Source organism: Ailuropoda melanoleuca, chromosome 6, assembly GCF_002007445.2.
Source record: "Ailuropoda melanoleuca isolate Jingjing chromosome 6, ASM200744v2, whole genome shotgun sequence".
Taxonomy (NCBI): Eukaryota; Metazoa; Chordata; class Mammalia; order Carnivora; family Ursidae; genus Ailuropoda; species Ailuropoda melanoleuca.
Genome location: NC_048223.1, coordinates 122,302,245 through 122,315,296, shown reverse-complemented (window position 1 = coordinate 122,315,296; position 13,052 = coordinate 122,302,245). Strand labels below are relative to the sequence as shown.

The following is a 13,052-nucleotide window of genomic DNA, read 5'->3' as shown; positions in this document are numbered from 1 at the left end:
CACTTTGAAAAGGGGCCTGAAATCCCTACCTGGGGGCTGCCTGTGAAGGTAGCTACGCGGTCAAGCACCCAGCTGGGACACGACAGGCCTCCCTCCATCACTGGTGACCACTCTGACTGTTGTCCTCATAGTTGTGGAAAGCAGGCTTTATCCTCTGCATGTGCTCCGTGTCCCCAAAACAGTGGGAACCTTTCAGAAAACCTGGAGACGGGGCGCCTGGGTGGCACAGCGGTTAAGCGTCTGCCTTCGGCTCAGGGCGTGATCTCGGCGTTATGAGATCGAGCCCCACATCAGGCTCTTGGACTATGAGCCTGCTTCTTCCTCTCCCACTCCCCCTGCTTGTGTTCCCTCTCTCGCTGGCTGTCTCTATCTCTGTCGAATAAATAAATAAATCTTTAAAAAAAAAAAAAAAAAGAAAACCTGGAGACAACATGTCACTACGGAAAGTCTAGGAAGAAAAGTAGTGAGCCGCCCCCTCCAGGGTTCCCCAAATGGACGGTGCTGCTGGGAGCCTGTGGTGCCAGGGAGCTGCCATGAGGCGACTGGTCCCCCAGGACCTTGTCCCCTCCCCATGATGCTTGTCCCTCTGCAGTTGCTTTCACCCCAGGGACTTCCGACGAGTTCCTCAGACATCAAAGTGAGCCTCGCATATCAAGGAGGTCATGGAGTGCAGGGTGTAAAGAACCACTCTTGTGGCTGCAAACACTATAGAAAGAAGCCAAACGCACAGCGCTCTTCACCTTGGCAGCCAGGACCTGTTCCGTAAAAGGTTCCTGGGAGAGTCCAGGCTTGGCTCGGTCACTACAAAATAGGGGCATGCTGCATGTGTGAAACGTCCCCACGGAAAACTCCAAAAGCAGGGGGAAGCTTCCAGCACCATACTCACTACCACTGACCATCTGGATGCTGGGCTTCATGCCTGCCCAGGGCCACCCACAAGGAAGGCTTGAGTGTGATCTGTGAGCCACTGGAGGCTGGGCAGAAGAGGCCAAGACAAAAGGATGTCCAGAGAGCCAGAGCCCACCGGGGTGTGGGTGGACCCAGGCTCAGTGGGTGCTTAGCCACAAAGCGTCTCATCAGTGAAAACCCTGCCCAGGAGTCTTTGCAACTAGGAGCAAGGGGATGAGGTGGGTGAGGGCGTGGACAAGGGGCCACAGAGCTCACTTGAGAAGGCCCTGGTGGACCCGGAGGAGGCATGGGGACTTGGTCCTGTGGCCTGGGAGCCTGGAAGATTTCAAAGGGACGAGGCCATTAGTTGTCCAGGCCCCTGGGCAGCACGATGATAAAATCCCCCAGGATAAGGAGTACTGTGTCCCCTCACCGAAAATAATCCCACATGCTCTGGAGAAGGAAATCCCCCTTTCAGCCACAAAACTGGCTCTGATGAATTTCAAGACTGCTGTTACACAGGCGTTAGATTTCTACAGTGTAGCTGCTGCCGGAGACATCCCAGTTACTTCAATCAGCCTGAGTTAAAGTAAATCAAAACAAAACCCTCCTGGAGATGGGTGGGAAGGTGCCAGTGCGGAAGCCACAGAGGTGAACAGGTCAGGGACCCTCCTGACTGCCACACCCTGGGATCTGCACACGCATTTGTGGGACAGGTCTGTGTCAGGGTGGGAGCATTACTCAGGACCCGCTGCTGGAAGCCCCTGGCCTTTCTCAATACCCACTCTTCCCACACAGGACTCGAAGCATGGCTCGGGCACAGCGGTTGGGAGTCAGGCAGACTTGGGTCCCCACGGTCCCTGGGCCATCCCAGCTGAGACCCTGGCACGCCTCAAACTGCAGTGGCTTCAGCTGATTAAGGGGAACCACAGCCCCTCCCCACCCCAGACTGTCAAGACATTGAGAGGAAAGTACGAATACCTAGCACAGAATAGGCACCTTCTGAGAGCAGCCTCGACAGCCCAGAAATACAGGGAATGTACTCAATAATATTGTAATAATGTTGTTTGGTGACCGATGGCGGCTCCACTCATCGTGGTGAGCCCTGAATGATGTACACAATTGCTGAATCAACAGGTTGTCCACCTGAAACTAATATAAGATTGTATATCAATTATACTTCAATAAAGAATTCCAAAACTTAAATAAATGTATATATGTACGTACGTACGTATGTCTACTGTGCTGTCATGGGTCTACCTGCACTTAGCACTGGGCAAAGAACTTGACATACATCACGAGCTATCAGGGCACCTGCCCTGCACCCCCTTCCCACCCTCTCCATCCCTTCAGGTGCTCTAGTCCGACACTGGGAGCCATTCTTTATTTCCTCTTCTCCCTGGCCCCCACAACACTCACTGTATCAGCAGGCCCTCCTGGTCCTGCTTCCAAAACATCTCTTTCATTCACGCCCTTCTTGTCACCTCCCTAGTCCACGCCCCACCATCTCTCTCTGGACCACACCATGGTCTCCTAACTGCTGCCCCTGCTTCCTTTCTTGAGCCCTGTCGTCTGCCCCACGGCCAGGCCATTCCCCACTTGGCAACTAGAGTGACCTTAAAATATCTGCTTTTTTGTTTTTTGTTTTTTTGGTGAGGTACCTTTTTTCCAGCTTTACTGACATATAATTGACAAAAGTATCTGCAATTCAAAATTTCAAATGGGAGATACATTCAAATGGTTCAAAAACGTTTAAAAAAGTTAATACACAAAGCTGTACAGTGAAGAATCAACCACACAGCGCTCCCCAACTGTCCACCCCCAGCTCTTCAAACACTGAAGCTCTTCCCTCAGGTTCCTTAAACAAACACAGCAGCAGGAACACAGGCCTGCATTTCTGCCTTGTCCACCAAAAGACACACACTGCACAGCCTGTTTTGTGCTTTGCTGTCTTTACTGACAATACGTCTATATGACAGGCACACATATTCCTTTCTACGCTGAATGGTGTTCCCCTGCATAGACAGGTGAACCATGATACTCCCCTATTTGTGGATATTTGAGCTGTTTCCAGCGTGTTCCTATTTCAAAAGTTACAGTCATGAACAACCTTGCACTGATGCCCTTTCTCACATACAGGCAAGGCAATTTCCAGAGCGGAACTGGTGAGAGATAATGTCAAATGTATCTTCCACAAGCAACGTACGACAGGGTCTTTTTTCCACAAACTCTCACCAAGGGAATGCATGCCCAAAGTTGTGCGTTTCTGGCAGTTTTCACATATTGATGAAAAATGGCATCTTGGCATAGTTTCAATTTGCATTTCTCTTCTCTAAGTAAGGCTGAGCATCTTTCCTATGCTTAGGGGTCATCTGCTCTTTCTCCCTCGTGAACTAATTGTTTATATCTTTTGGGCATTTTTCTATTAGGCTGTTGATTTTTTTTTGCTGTTGATTTCTAGATTTGGGGGCAAAATTATAAAGGTCCTCTACTCCAGGATTTCAAAGGAAATCTGTTTTCATTTCGTACTTATATAGTCTCACTTTTTACATTTCAAGTTCTTTAAAACATTAATCAGATCACATGACACTCCAGCCTAAAATCTTCAGTGACTTCCCATCATACTCAGGATAATATCCAGGCACCTGTCTGCAACAAGTTCTTGCTTTAGCCATGCTCCCCCTCTGTGGTTCCATGAACATGAATGTGCCAAGCTCTCTTCTGCCGCTAGGACTTTGCAGCTGCTATTCCCTCTAGCTGGAATGCATGTCCTCTGACCCTCTGCCCAGATGGCCCTTCGTACCCTCTGGTTGAGTCCAACGCTTTCTCCTCAGAAAAGTCCAACCTCTCCTCTGTCACTTTTTCTGCCAACCTTATGTTTACTTGTCTGCGTCCAAGTTTACTTTCCCCTGCAGACAATGAGTCCCATGAAGACTTGTCTGCCTTAGTCACAGCCCTGAGACTGTGACCTCGGGCTTCCCCATACTAGGTTCACTTAACTCCAAAATACAGCCAGTGCCCTCTGCTGCATTCCCATAATATTCCTGTTCATGACAGAGTTTGCCTGCAGCCTTGGGGTAAACAGAGACTAAGGCGAATGGCAGAACTTAAACCTGTACTTTAGGAAATGAAGCTCCCAAGGCTGTCGGGAGTCTCCTAGGTCTGGGCTGCCCTTCACATGCGCTCCCTGTGGCAATGTCTCCCTTTTCTGAGTTCCTGGCCTCTCAAACACCTCCAACTTTGCTACACAGGACAGTCTGGCTCCTGTACAGACCGGTGGGGTGGGCTCCCTGAGAAGGACCAAGAGGCTCACTTCATTGCCATCTAGAGATAGGTAAACTGAGTTCTAGTGAGATCAGGCCACTAACCCAGCGGCCTCCAACCAGTGAGTCTGGCAAGTCAAGTCCTGGGCAATTAGCCCTTCCTGGCTGCCCTTCCAAATCATGGCAGCACTGGTCTGTCGTGCCAATGGCAACTACAAAGCGGAGGGTCCAGTGGTGCCAACCGTAGTGCTTGCGTGGTCTTCTGTGTGCAAGATTTGGGGAGCAAGATGCCCCTAAACCAATGATGCCAGCACATACATGATTTAAAGTTTCTGGTAACTACATTAACAAAAGTAAAAAACAGGTGGAATCTATTTAATATATTTTATTTAACCTAATCTATTCAAATTAGTATCACTTCAACATGTAAACCCTATTAAGCAACACAAAGAGCTCTTTACGTTTTTGTCACTAAGTCTTCGAAATCCGGCGTGGGCTGTGCATCTCAATTCAGAACAGCCCTATCTCAAGCGCTCAGCTGCCGCAGGAAGTCGGGGCTGCCCTGCCGGACAGCGCACCTCGGACCAGCAGAGGCCCTACATTCAGCTGGGGGGTGCTGCGGGGAGGTCCAGCCCAGGTGGGTTCACTAGACGCGGGCGGGGGCGGGGCCAGAGCCGCAGCCCCGCCCCCAGCAGCGGCCAGAAGCCGCCGGTGAGACCCGACTCAGCGCCGAGTCTCGCGTCCACCGCGGCCGCGCGGCCCACTCACCTCGCCACCGCCTCCACGGAGCCAGGGATCGGCGCGCCGCCGTCCTCACCGCCATCGTACAGCACGCCCGATATGTCCAGCAGCACCCCGCGCACACCGGCCAGCCGCTTGTCCCACGCGGCCATTGCGCTCCGCTGTGTGCCTCAGACTCCGCGTCCCAACCCGCGGCTGGGAACTGCGGGCGGGCTCGCCGCGCAGGGGGCGCCTGGGAAGTGTAGTCCTGGGCTGTTCAGTCCGGCGGGGTGGGGCGGGGCCAGTAGGTTGGGCCGGGTGCAAACCCGGAACCGCGGGACGCAAACCCCGGACCCCGGATGCGGCCTCTCCATTCCCGGGTCACACGCCCCCGAAATGGGGGCCAGCTCCCCAAGTGGACAAAAGCCAGGAAAAGCAAAAAACAAGCCCGTGGGAAATAGTCAACCTCCCTTAAAACCAGAGCAAGTCAAATCAAGACAAGGAAGCACCTGTAAAAGTAGCAAACGTTAAAGAGATCAGTGCTGCATTGGTGTCGTCATCCTTTTGCTGAGATTGTGACAGCCCAAAAAGCAATGGAGATAGTTGGACCAATTGGCCGGATAATCCCGCGCTTGGGAAGTGATGCTAAGGAAGTGATTCTAAAGAAGGTTGAGTGCAATGTAAGCTATCATGCCAGAACAAGCTGGAAGGTAAGTCAATGTGCAAACAAGTGTAACATGGCTACAGAAAGAAATATGCCACCCAAAATGAAAACTAGGTAACAACATGGAAATTGCTTGTGTTACAACATATGAGAACGCAGACTACAAAACTGTAGTAAATTTTACATTACCAGGCAGTAACGTAGACCACAGCCCTGCAAAATTAAGGATGCATAGGAATAGGGCTGGGAAGAAAATGGACACATCGCAGTGTGTTAGGCCAGTGATATTTTGGATGAATTGTTACAATCCATTTAATGTTACCTCATTTTTGCAATAAATAGAAATAGAAAAGGGGAAGTTTCCTCGACTGCCCCTCTGACCTTTGCAAGTACTTAAATTGAAACTTGAGGGGCACCTGGGTGGCTCAGTCAGTTAAGCATCTGCCTTCAGTTCAGGTCATGATATTGGGGTCCTAGGATGGAGTCCCTCCTGAGGCTCCCTGCTCAACGTGGGGGAGGATTGCCCTCTGCGCCTCCCCTCACCCACTGGGTGCTCCTGCTTGCTATCTCTCTCTCTCAAATAATAAATAAATAAAAATCTTTAAATTAAAAAAAAAAAAGAAACTTGAAAAAAATCAGGCTCCTCTGGGCGTGATTTAGCAAAAGAAGACCAAATTAGAATGGCCACTTCATCTCAGGTTCTTCAGTCACAGACGTGACATAAAATTTGTCAGAATCGTAGAATTTTAACTCAATTCAATGACTTGTGCATATCGTGTTGCTAAGTTTACTGCGGAACTGTGTACTCTTGATTTTACAGGAGGGATGTAAAATGTAGTTCCTGCCCTTTGGGAATTTACAATCTGGCTGAGGGAGAAAAGAATATTAGACCTTAAAAAATAAATAAATAAAAGAACATTAGCCATGGTTCTTAGCTGCAAAAAATAGAAACCACACCAGCTAAAGCTTTATGTTTACACCAGGCAGATGAAGCTTACAGATTTCCATGGGAACTGGAGAACCAAGCGCAAGTACTATACAGCCAAGAGCTATGCAGTTATGAGAAATGCCCAATTGCATGGTTCCATTGGGGTACTTGGCCCCAGAGTTACCAGGGACCTGACCGTACAGGCCCCAAGGAACCAAATCCACCCCCCCACCATGCCCTTGAAGGATTCTCTCCACCTGTGGCTACCACTTACCTTGCTTTCACCATGTCTGGCTTGGTGGAACCTAGTCCAACCTGCAAGGGAGTCTTAGAAATGCAGTTTTTAGCCTTCTAGATTCTGTGGTACAGGAGCTGAGTGAGTCAATTTGGATAGTCTGCATGAACATCATGCTCTGAAGACAGGTATTGAAAGTCTACTCTGTGGGCTCAGGGCTCTAGGAATGCAAAAAGGTCTAAGGTGTGATCTTTGCCTTTGAGTCAAGACTTCCAAGAACAAGACGTACACTTTGAAGATGTACCAGATGTGTGCCAAGTCCCAATAAGTGACATAGACACAGCCAAGAGGATGGGCCCTGTTAGCCACAGAGGGCAGCAGTGGTTTCTGAGCTGAGGGACAGCCTGCAATGGATCTTGAAGAATGGCTGGCCTGTAGCTTCCTGTCAAGGAGGAGAAGCAAGGACATTTCTGCCAGCGGTGGGGAGCCTGCCCATGGTTCTCCCTCTTCTAGGGGCCATGTAGGACCTTGAGCAAATCACTTTCTCTATCTAGGATTGTGGTAGACAATATAATGCCCCTAGAAGGTGTCCACAGCCTTCTCTCCAGAGCCCCTGAATGTACTACCTTACCTGGCCAAATGACTTTGCAGGGGCAATTAAGCTAAGGATCTTGAAACGGAAGGTCATCCTGGATGATCCAAATAGGCTCAGTGTGATCACAAGAGTCCCTATAAGGGAAAGAGGGAGACAGGAGAGTCAGAGTCAGAGAAGGAGACATGACAACAGAAGCAGAGCTGAGAGAGGGTGGGAGGGAGGGAGGGAAAGACAAAGGGAGGGAGGGAGAGGGAAAGAGATTTGAAAATGCTGCACTGCTGGCCTTGAATATGAAGGGGCCATGAGCCAAGAAATGCAGGCAGCTTCTAGAAGCTGGAAAAGGGAAAGAAATGGATTCTCCTCTGAAGTCTCCAGAAGGAATTCAGCCCTGTTGACACCTTGATTTTAGGGTTCCTTGCCTCTAGAACCATAAGATTATCAATTTGTGTTGTTTCAAGGTACCACACTTGTGGCAATTTGTTACAGTAGCAATAGGAAATGAATACAGGGACTCAGGTTTCTCATCCGAAGAATGACATTGGTCCAAGGTGACAACATGGTATTGTGGGCCACTGATGGACTTGGACCTAGCCCAAAAGTCCATGACCTTTCTTTGGATATAATGGGTGAAGGACATTATATAAGTTAGGGTTGCATATGGCTGCATGTGATAGAAACCCAACTGTAGTTGCTCAGTAAAATAGGGATACTTTTCTCGTATATCAGAAAGTCAAGAGGGAGGCCAGCCTGGGCGGGTACAATAGCTTCCAGGGATATCAGGAATAGCCTCCTTCCATCTCCTGCTCTTCCATCCCTAACATGAGATGTTCACCTTCATGCTCTCACGGTGCCTGCTGTACCCCTAAAACATTGTGTCTGCATTTCAGGCAAGAAGAAGGGGACGGCAAAGGGCAAAGGGCCTGTGGCAGCGGAGTCATGCCGTTATACCAGGAAAACAAAAGCTTCCCCCAAATCCTGATCCAGTAGACTCTTGTTTATATCTTCCGGGCCAGAGCTAGTTCAATTAACACTTCAGTGGGCAGAGCTTCGGGCCTGTTACATTTCCAATTATAAGTCTACAAATCATGTCTGTATTTCTGCTCCAATGTGAATCCGTTCAATCTTCTATTGCTATAGTCGATGTCATATAATCCTTCTAGATTTGCTTGTATCAGCTAGGACTTTCGTTGCCAGTAACCCAATTTCAAATGGCTTAAATTTCAAAGGAATGTATTGGCTCATGTGACCAGAGAGTCCAGCAATTGATGGCTTCAGGCACGGCTGGTTCCAAGGCTTAAATGGTGGTGTTCTAGGCTCTCCGACTCTCCATTTCTGGGCTCCACCCCATCTGTGGGTTGACTTCCTTCTCTCTCAGTGTGGTCAGGCTTTCTCCAGGCAACTGGGAGAGAGAGCTGTGACAGTTCCAGGCCCATAGTGTCCCAGGAAAACCACATGGGGAAGAACCTATTCCTCAACTTGGTCTGACGCTTCCAGAAAAAACTCTGGCCCTCTTGTGTCAGAGCCCCCAAACTCCTCATGTCCGTGGGCCTTTTGGGAAGTGATGCAGTCATGAGATGGAGTCCTCATGAATGGGATTTATGCCCTGATAAAAGCAACCCAGGGAGCTAGCTCATGCTTCCATCCGGTGCCAGCACTGCAAGAAATCAGGCAGTCTGTAACCTGGAAGAGGTTGGACCAAGCCCGATTGAGCTGGCACTCTGATCTTGAACTTCCAGCCTCCAGAACTGGGAGCAATAGGTTTCTGTTGTATAGAAGCCCCCCAGTCTGTGGCATTTTGTTTAAGTAGTCCAAGTGGATAAGAAAAAGAAGGAAGAGACACTGTGCAGGCAAATTTAGAGTCCCCCATAGGAACCTTCTATTCTTATCAAAGTGCGTCTCCCCTAGAAAGTGAGACCAGACCAAGAGAAGTCTGGGTGATCCATAGTAGAAAAGAAAGTAAGGAGCCATCGGTCAAGAAGTGCCTCTGAAATTTTCATGTGCATTAAAATCACCTGGAGGGCTTACTCAGACAGAGTTTTGGATTCAGGGGGTCTGGGATGGGCCCAAGAACCTGCATTTCTTGCAGGCTCCCAAGCAGTGCCGATGCTGCTTGGCCTCCGCATCTAGATCAATGTTTCTCAAATTTTAAGATACATGTGAATTTCCTGGGGGAGCTTATTAAAATCCATATTCTGGGGCGCCTGGGTGGCGCAGTCGTTGAGCGTCTGCCTTCGGCTTGGGGCGTGATCCCGGCGTTATGGGATTGAGCCCCACATCAGGCTCCTCCGCTGGGAGCCTGCTTCTTCCTCTCCCACTCCCCCTGCTTGTGTTCTCTCTCTCACTGGCTGTCTGTCTCTGTCAAATAAATAAATAAAATCTTTAAAAAAAAATAAAATCCATATTCTAATTCAGTAGGTCTGGGATGAAAAGAGATTCTACGTTTCTTTTTTTTTTTTTTCTGATTTTATTTTTAAGTAATCTCTACACCCAATGTGGGGCTCAAACTTACAACCCCAAGATCAAGAGCTGCGTGCTCTTCCAACTGAGCCAACCGGGTGTCCTGAGATTCTGCATTTCTAACAAGCCCTCAGGTATGTTGACGTTGCTGGTCCACAGATCCTACTTTAAGTAAGAAGAATCTAGATTCCAGACTCTAGAATGACCTCTCATGCATAAGGCAGCTCTGATATTCTATGATCTTGTGGTGTTTTTTTTTTTCTTTTCCTAAAAAGATCACTTTGTAGAGGAACATGTTCAAGACATCAGCCTCCTGGGGCGCCTGGGTAGCGCAGTCGTTAAGCCTCTGCCTTCGGCTCAGGGCGTAATCCCGGCGTGCAGAGATGGAGTCCCACATCGGGCTCCTCCGCTGGGAGCCTGCTTCTTCCTCTCCCACTCCCCTGCTGTGTTCCCTCTCTCGCTGGCTGTCTCTCTGTCACATAAATAAATAAAAATCTTTAAAAAAAAAAGACATCAGCCTCCTGTGTGCGTGTCGTTAGTAGAGGTACTGATTGGACAGGCTGTAAATGATACTCATCGTTGGTTCTTCCCTCCTTCCTGTCGCTGCCTGGCAGGACCTCCTAGCAGACAGGGAGGTGAGGCTCAGGCTGTCGGCTCTAATGCTTTTGCGCAATGTGGGCAAAGGTGTACGGGAGAAGACACGGTGTGTGATACTTTCCCAGGATTGCTGTATTTCCTTGGCCTCTCTTTGGCCCGGGAGCCACCTGCTCCGTATTTGTACAAAGAGTGGGGAGTTAGCAGTTTTAAATAAGTACTCTGAATTACGAAGATCTCGCGGCGGACCATCGGCACACTCAACGTGAGGTACTTCCAAAGGTGTGGGCAGGAGTAGGGGAAAGCAGCAAAGAGCTTGTGCTCAGCCGTGGAAGTTTACCACCCCTAAGCCTGAGGAGTTCTTGTTACAGCCGCATGACACATGCAGCTGGGGGACCCGTGGCCATGGGTGGAGGAGTGCAGTCACTGCTCACCTGCAGCTGGGTGGGAGAGACCAAGTAATCTTCTTCCCATCGCTTCTACCCTGACAGTTTTCTTCGGCGAAGGGCGTGGTTGCCCTGCGGGCATGGCCTGCTTAAAAGCATAAAAGTAATTCCACAAATGCATGGGCTTTCTCTTAAGGAAGGAGGATCCATTATGAACCTATATGCATATCTAAACATTTCTGGATCCTGTTGTTATATTCAGCTTAGCCTGTACCACCTCTTAAGATGTGGGGTTTCCAACCCCTCTCAATCAGACTGTAGAGCTTTGCGTTTACGCTCTTGGGCCATCCTTTATGATGAAGAGTCCTTTGGAATCTTCAATCTGCTAAATGCCTGGGTGTGAAGGGGCACAGAGACAAATGCTGTGTGGGCCCCAACTTTTTTTTTTTTTTAAGATTTATTTATTTATTTGAGAGTGTGAGGGAGAGAGAGAGTGGGGGCAGGGGCAGAAGGAGAGAAAGAATCTCAAGCAGATTCCCCGCTAAGTGCAGAACCCCACTCGGGGCTTGATCCCACGACCCTGAGATCATGACCCAAGCCTAAATCAAGAGTCACTCAACCGACCGAGCCACCCAGGCATCCCAGTGTGGGTTCCAACTTTAGGAAATTCCAAGGACCAGACAGCCTGGACCCCACACAGTATGACAAAGGTGGTGCCAATCAGCATTCCTAGACCCTGGCTAATTGAATTCCAAAAGGGGGGGGCACAGCAAGCGTTGGAAAGGCTGTAAGACAATTTACAGACTCAAAGAAAACACTGGCTAACCAGACCTCAAAAAGTACTAGAACCGGCAGCTCCAGAGTGAGAATTAGCAGACGACTTCTTTCAGGCATTACTGCTGAGATCAAGCAGCCCCAGCTCAGTGTCGCACTGCCTTGGATTCGCAGGGGAGAGAGCCTGAATGGTCCTGCAGGTGCCCACTCCCACCCCATGGCCAGGGCAAGGTGGGGCCCTGCTTGGCGGTCCCACACAGGAAGGAGGGTAAGGTGGGGTGGCCTGAGCAAAATCAAACTACTGATGCCAGAAAAGGGGCGAGGATGCTGATCAGGAAGAGCAAGCAATGCCTACCAAGGCTGGCCAGAAGGCTGGGCACCCTGCAGGAAGGAGTGCCCAGGTCGGCCCGGCAGGGCAAGGAAGGCCTCCTGGAGGAAAGAGCACTTGAACGCAGGAGACTTGAAGCTGAACGCCGGCTCCCCAGCGGGTGTGGGATGGAGAGAACATTGCCAGAGCAACACACACAGGTGTGGGAGCGAGCTCTACCCAGGGTCCCTTTCTCTTGTTGCCAGGGCTAGAGCTCCTCTCAGGGTGTCTAATGGTTCATTTTGTATATCAACCTGACGAGGCCCTAGGGTGTCCAGATATTTGGCCAATCATGACTGTTGGTGTGCCCGTGAGGTTGTTTTTAGGTGATATAAACATTGCAGTTGGCAGACCGAGTAAAGCAGATTGCCTGACCCAGTGTGGGTGGGCCTCGTCCAATCAGTTGAGGGCCTAAACAGAGCCCAAAGGCTGACCTCCTCCAAGTAAGAGAGAGTCCTTCCTGCCTAACAGCATTCCCACTGAGACAATGGCTTCTTTCCTGCCTTCAGACTCAAACGGAAACAGCAGCACTTCCTGGGTCTTGAGCCTGCTGGTATTCAGACCAGGACTCCACCATCGGCTCTCCTGGTCTCCGGCTTGCCCACACATCCTGCAGACTTTGGGACTTGCCAGCCCTCATAACTGCATGAACCACTTCCTTATTTAAAACATCTCTGTATCTCAATGTATCTATCTCTGTATATCCATACAGCCTACTAGTGCTGGCTCCCTGGAGAACCCTGACTAATAAGGGTGGCTCGCATCAAAGTGAGGAGGAACGTATGCAAGGGTGTGCAGAGGCTCACCAGGAACCCAGAAGCAGCCGCGCAGCCGGCCTCTGCAAGAATGGAGCTCAGGCAGCAGCTGGTGCTCGCCCACCTGCCTGTGCCTATCATAGCTTACCCGCTTTGCTCTGCACCTCTGCTCTGTGCTGCTCCCCAGCTCTCACTGAGTCTCCAAGTCCTCCTTGCTTCCGTGCTCATGTGGCCCCACAACAGTCACCCCATCTCCATGTTTCTTGCCCAGTGATGTCAAGGACCCACCATGGGCAGGAAAGATGCCTGTGGGTCTTGATCAGACTCCTGGGATCAGACTGGTCCAGCTCACCTGGTTGAGCTGACTGCTTTGGGCAGCTCAGGAATGGGCCAGCCCAAGGGTTGGAGTCCCCCTCCCCCAGCCTG

The 13,052-nt window shown here is 50.1% G+C and overlaps 1 protein-coding gene across 3 annotated transcripts in view; it reads right to left on the bottom strand.

The window, feature by feature from the left end:
• Positions 1-5,132, bottom strand: part of LHPP (phospholysine phosphohistidine inorganic pyrophosphate phosphatase) — a 137,919-nt gene extending 132,787 nt beyond the window's left edge. The window contains exon 1 of one of the 3 annotated variants that reach the window (XM_034663401.1): positions 4,920-5,132. In XM_034663401.1, coding sequence (XP_034519292.1) covers positions 4,920-5,044 — 125 coding nt within the window. In that variant the 5' untranslated portion in view covers positions 5,045-5,132. The remainder of the gene's footprint in view (positions 1-4,919) is intronic. The other 2 variants (XM_002927182.4, XM_034663402.1) reach the window with 2 other exon arrangements.
• Between the last annotated feature and the right edge of the window lie 7,920 nt (positions 5,133-13,052).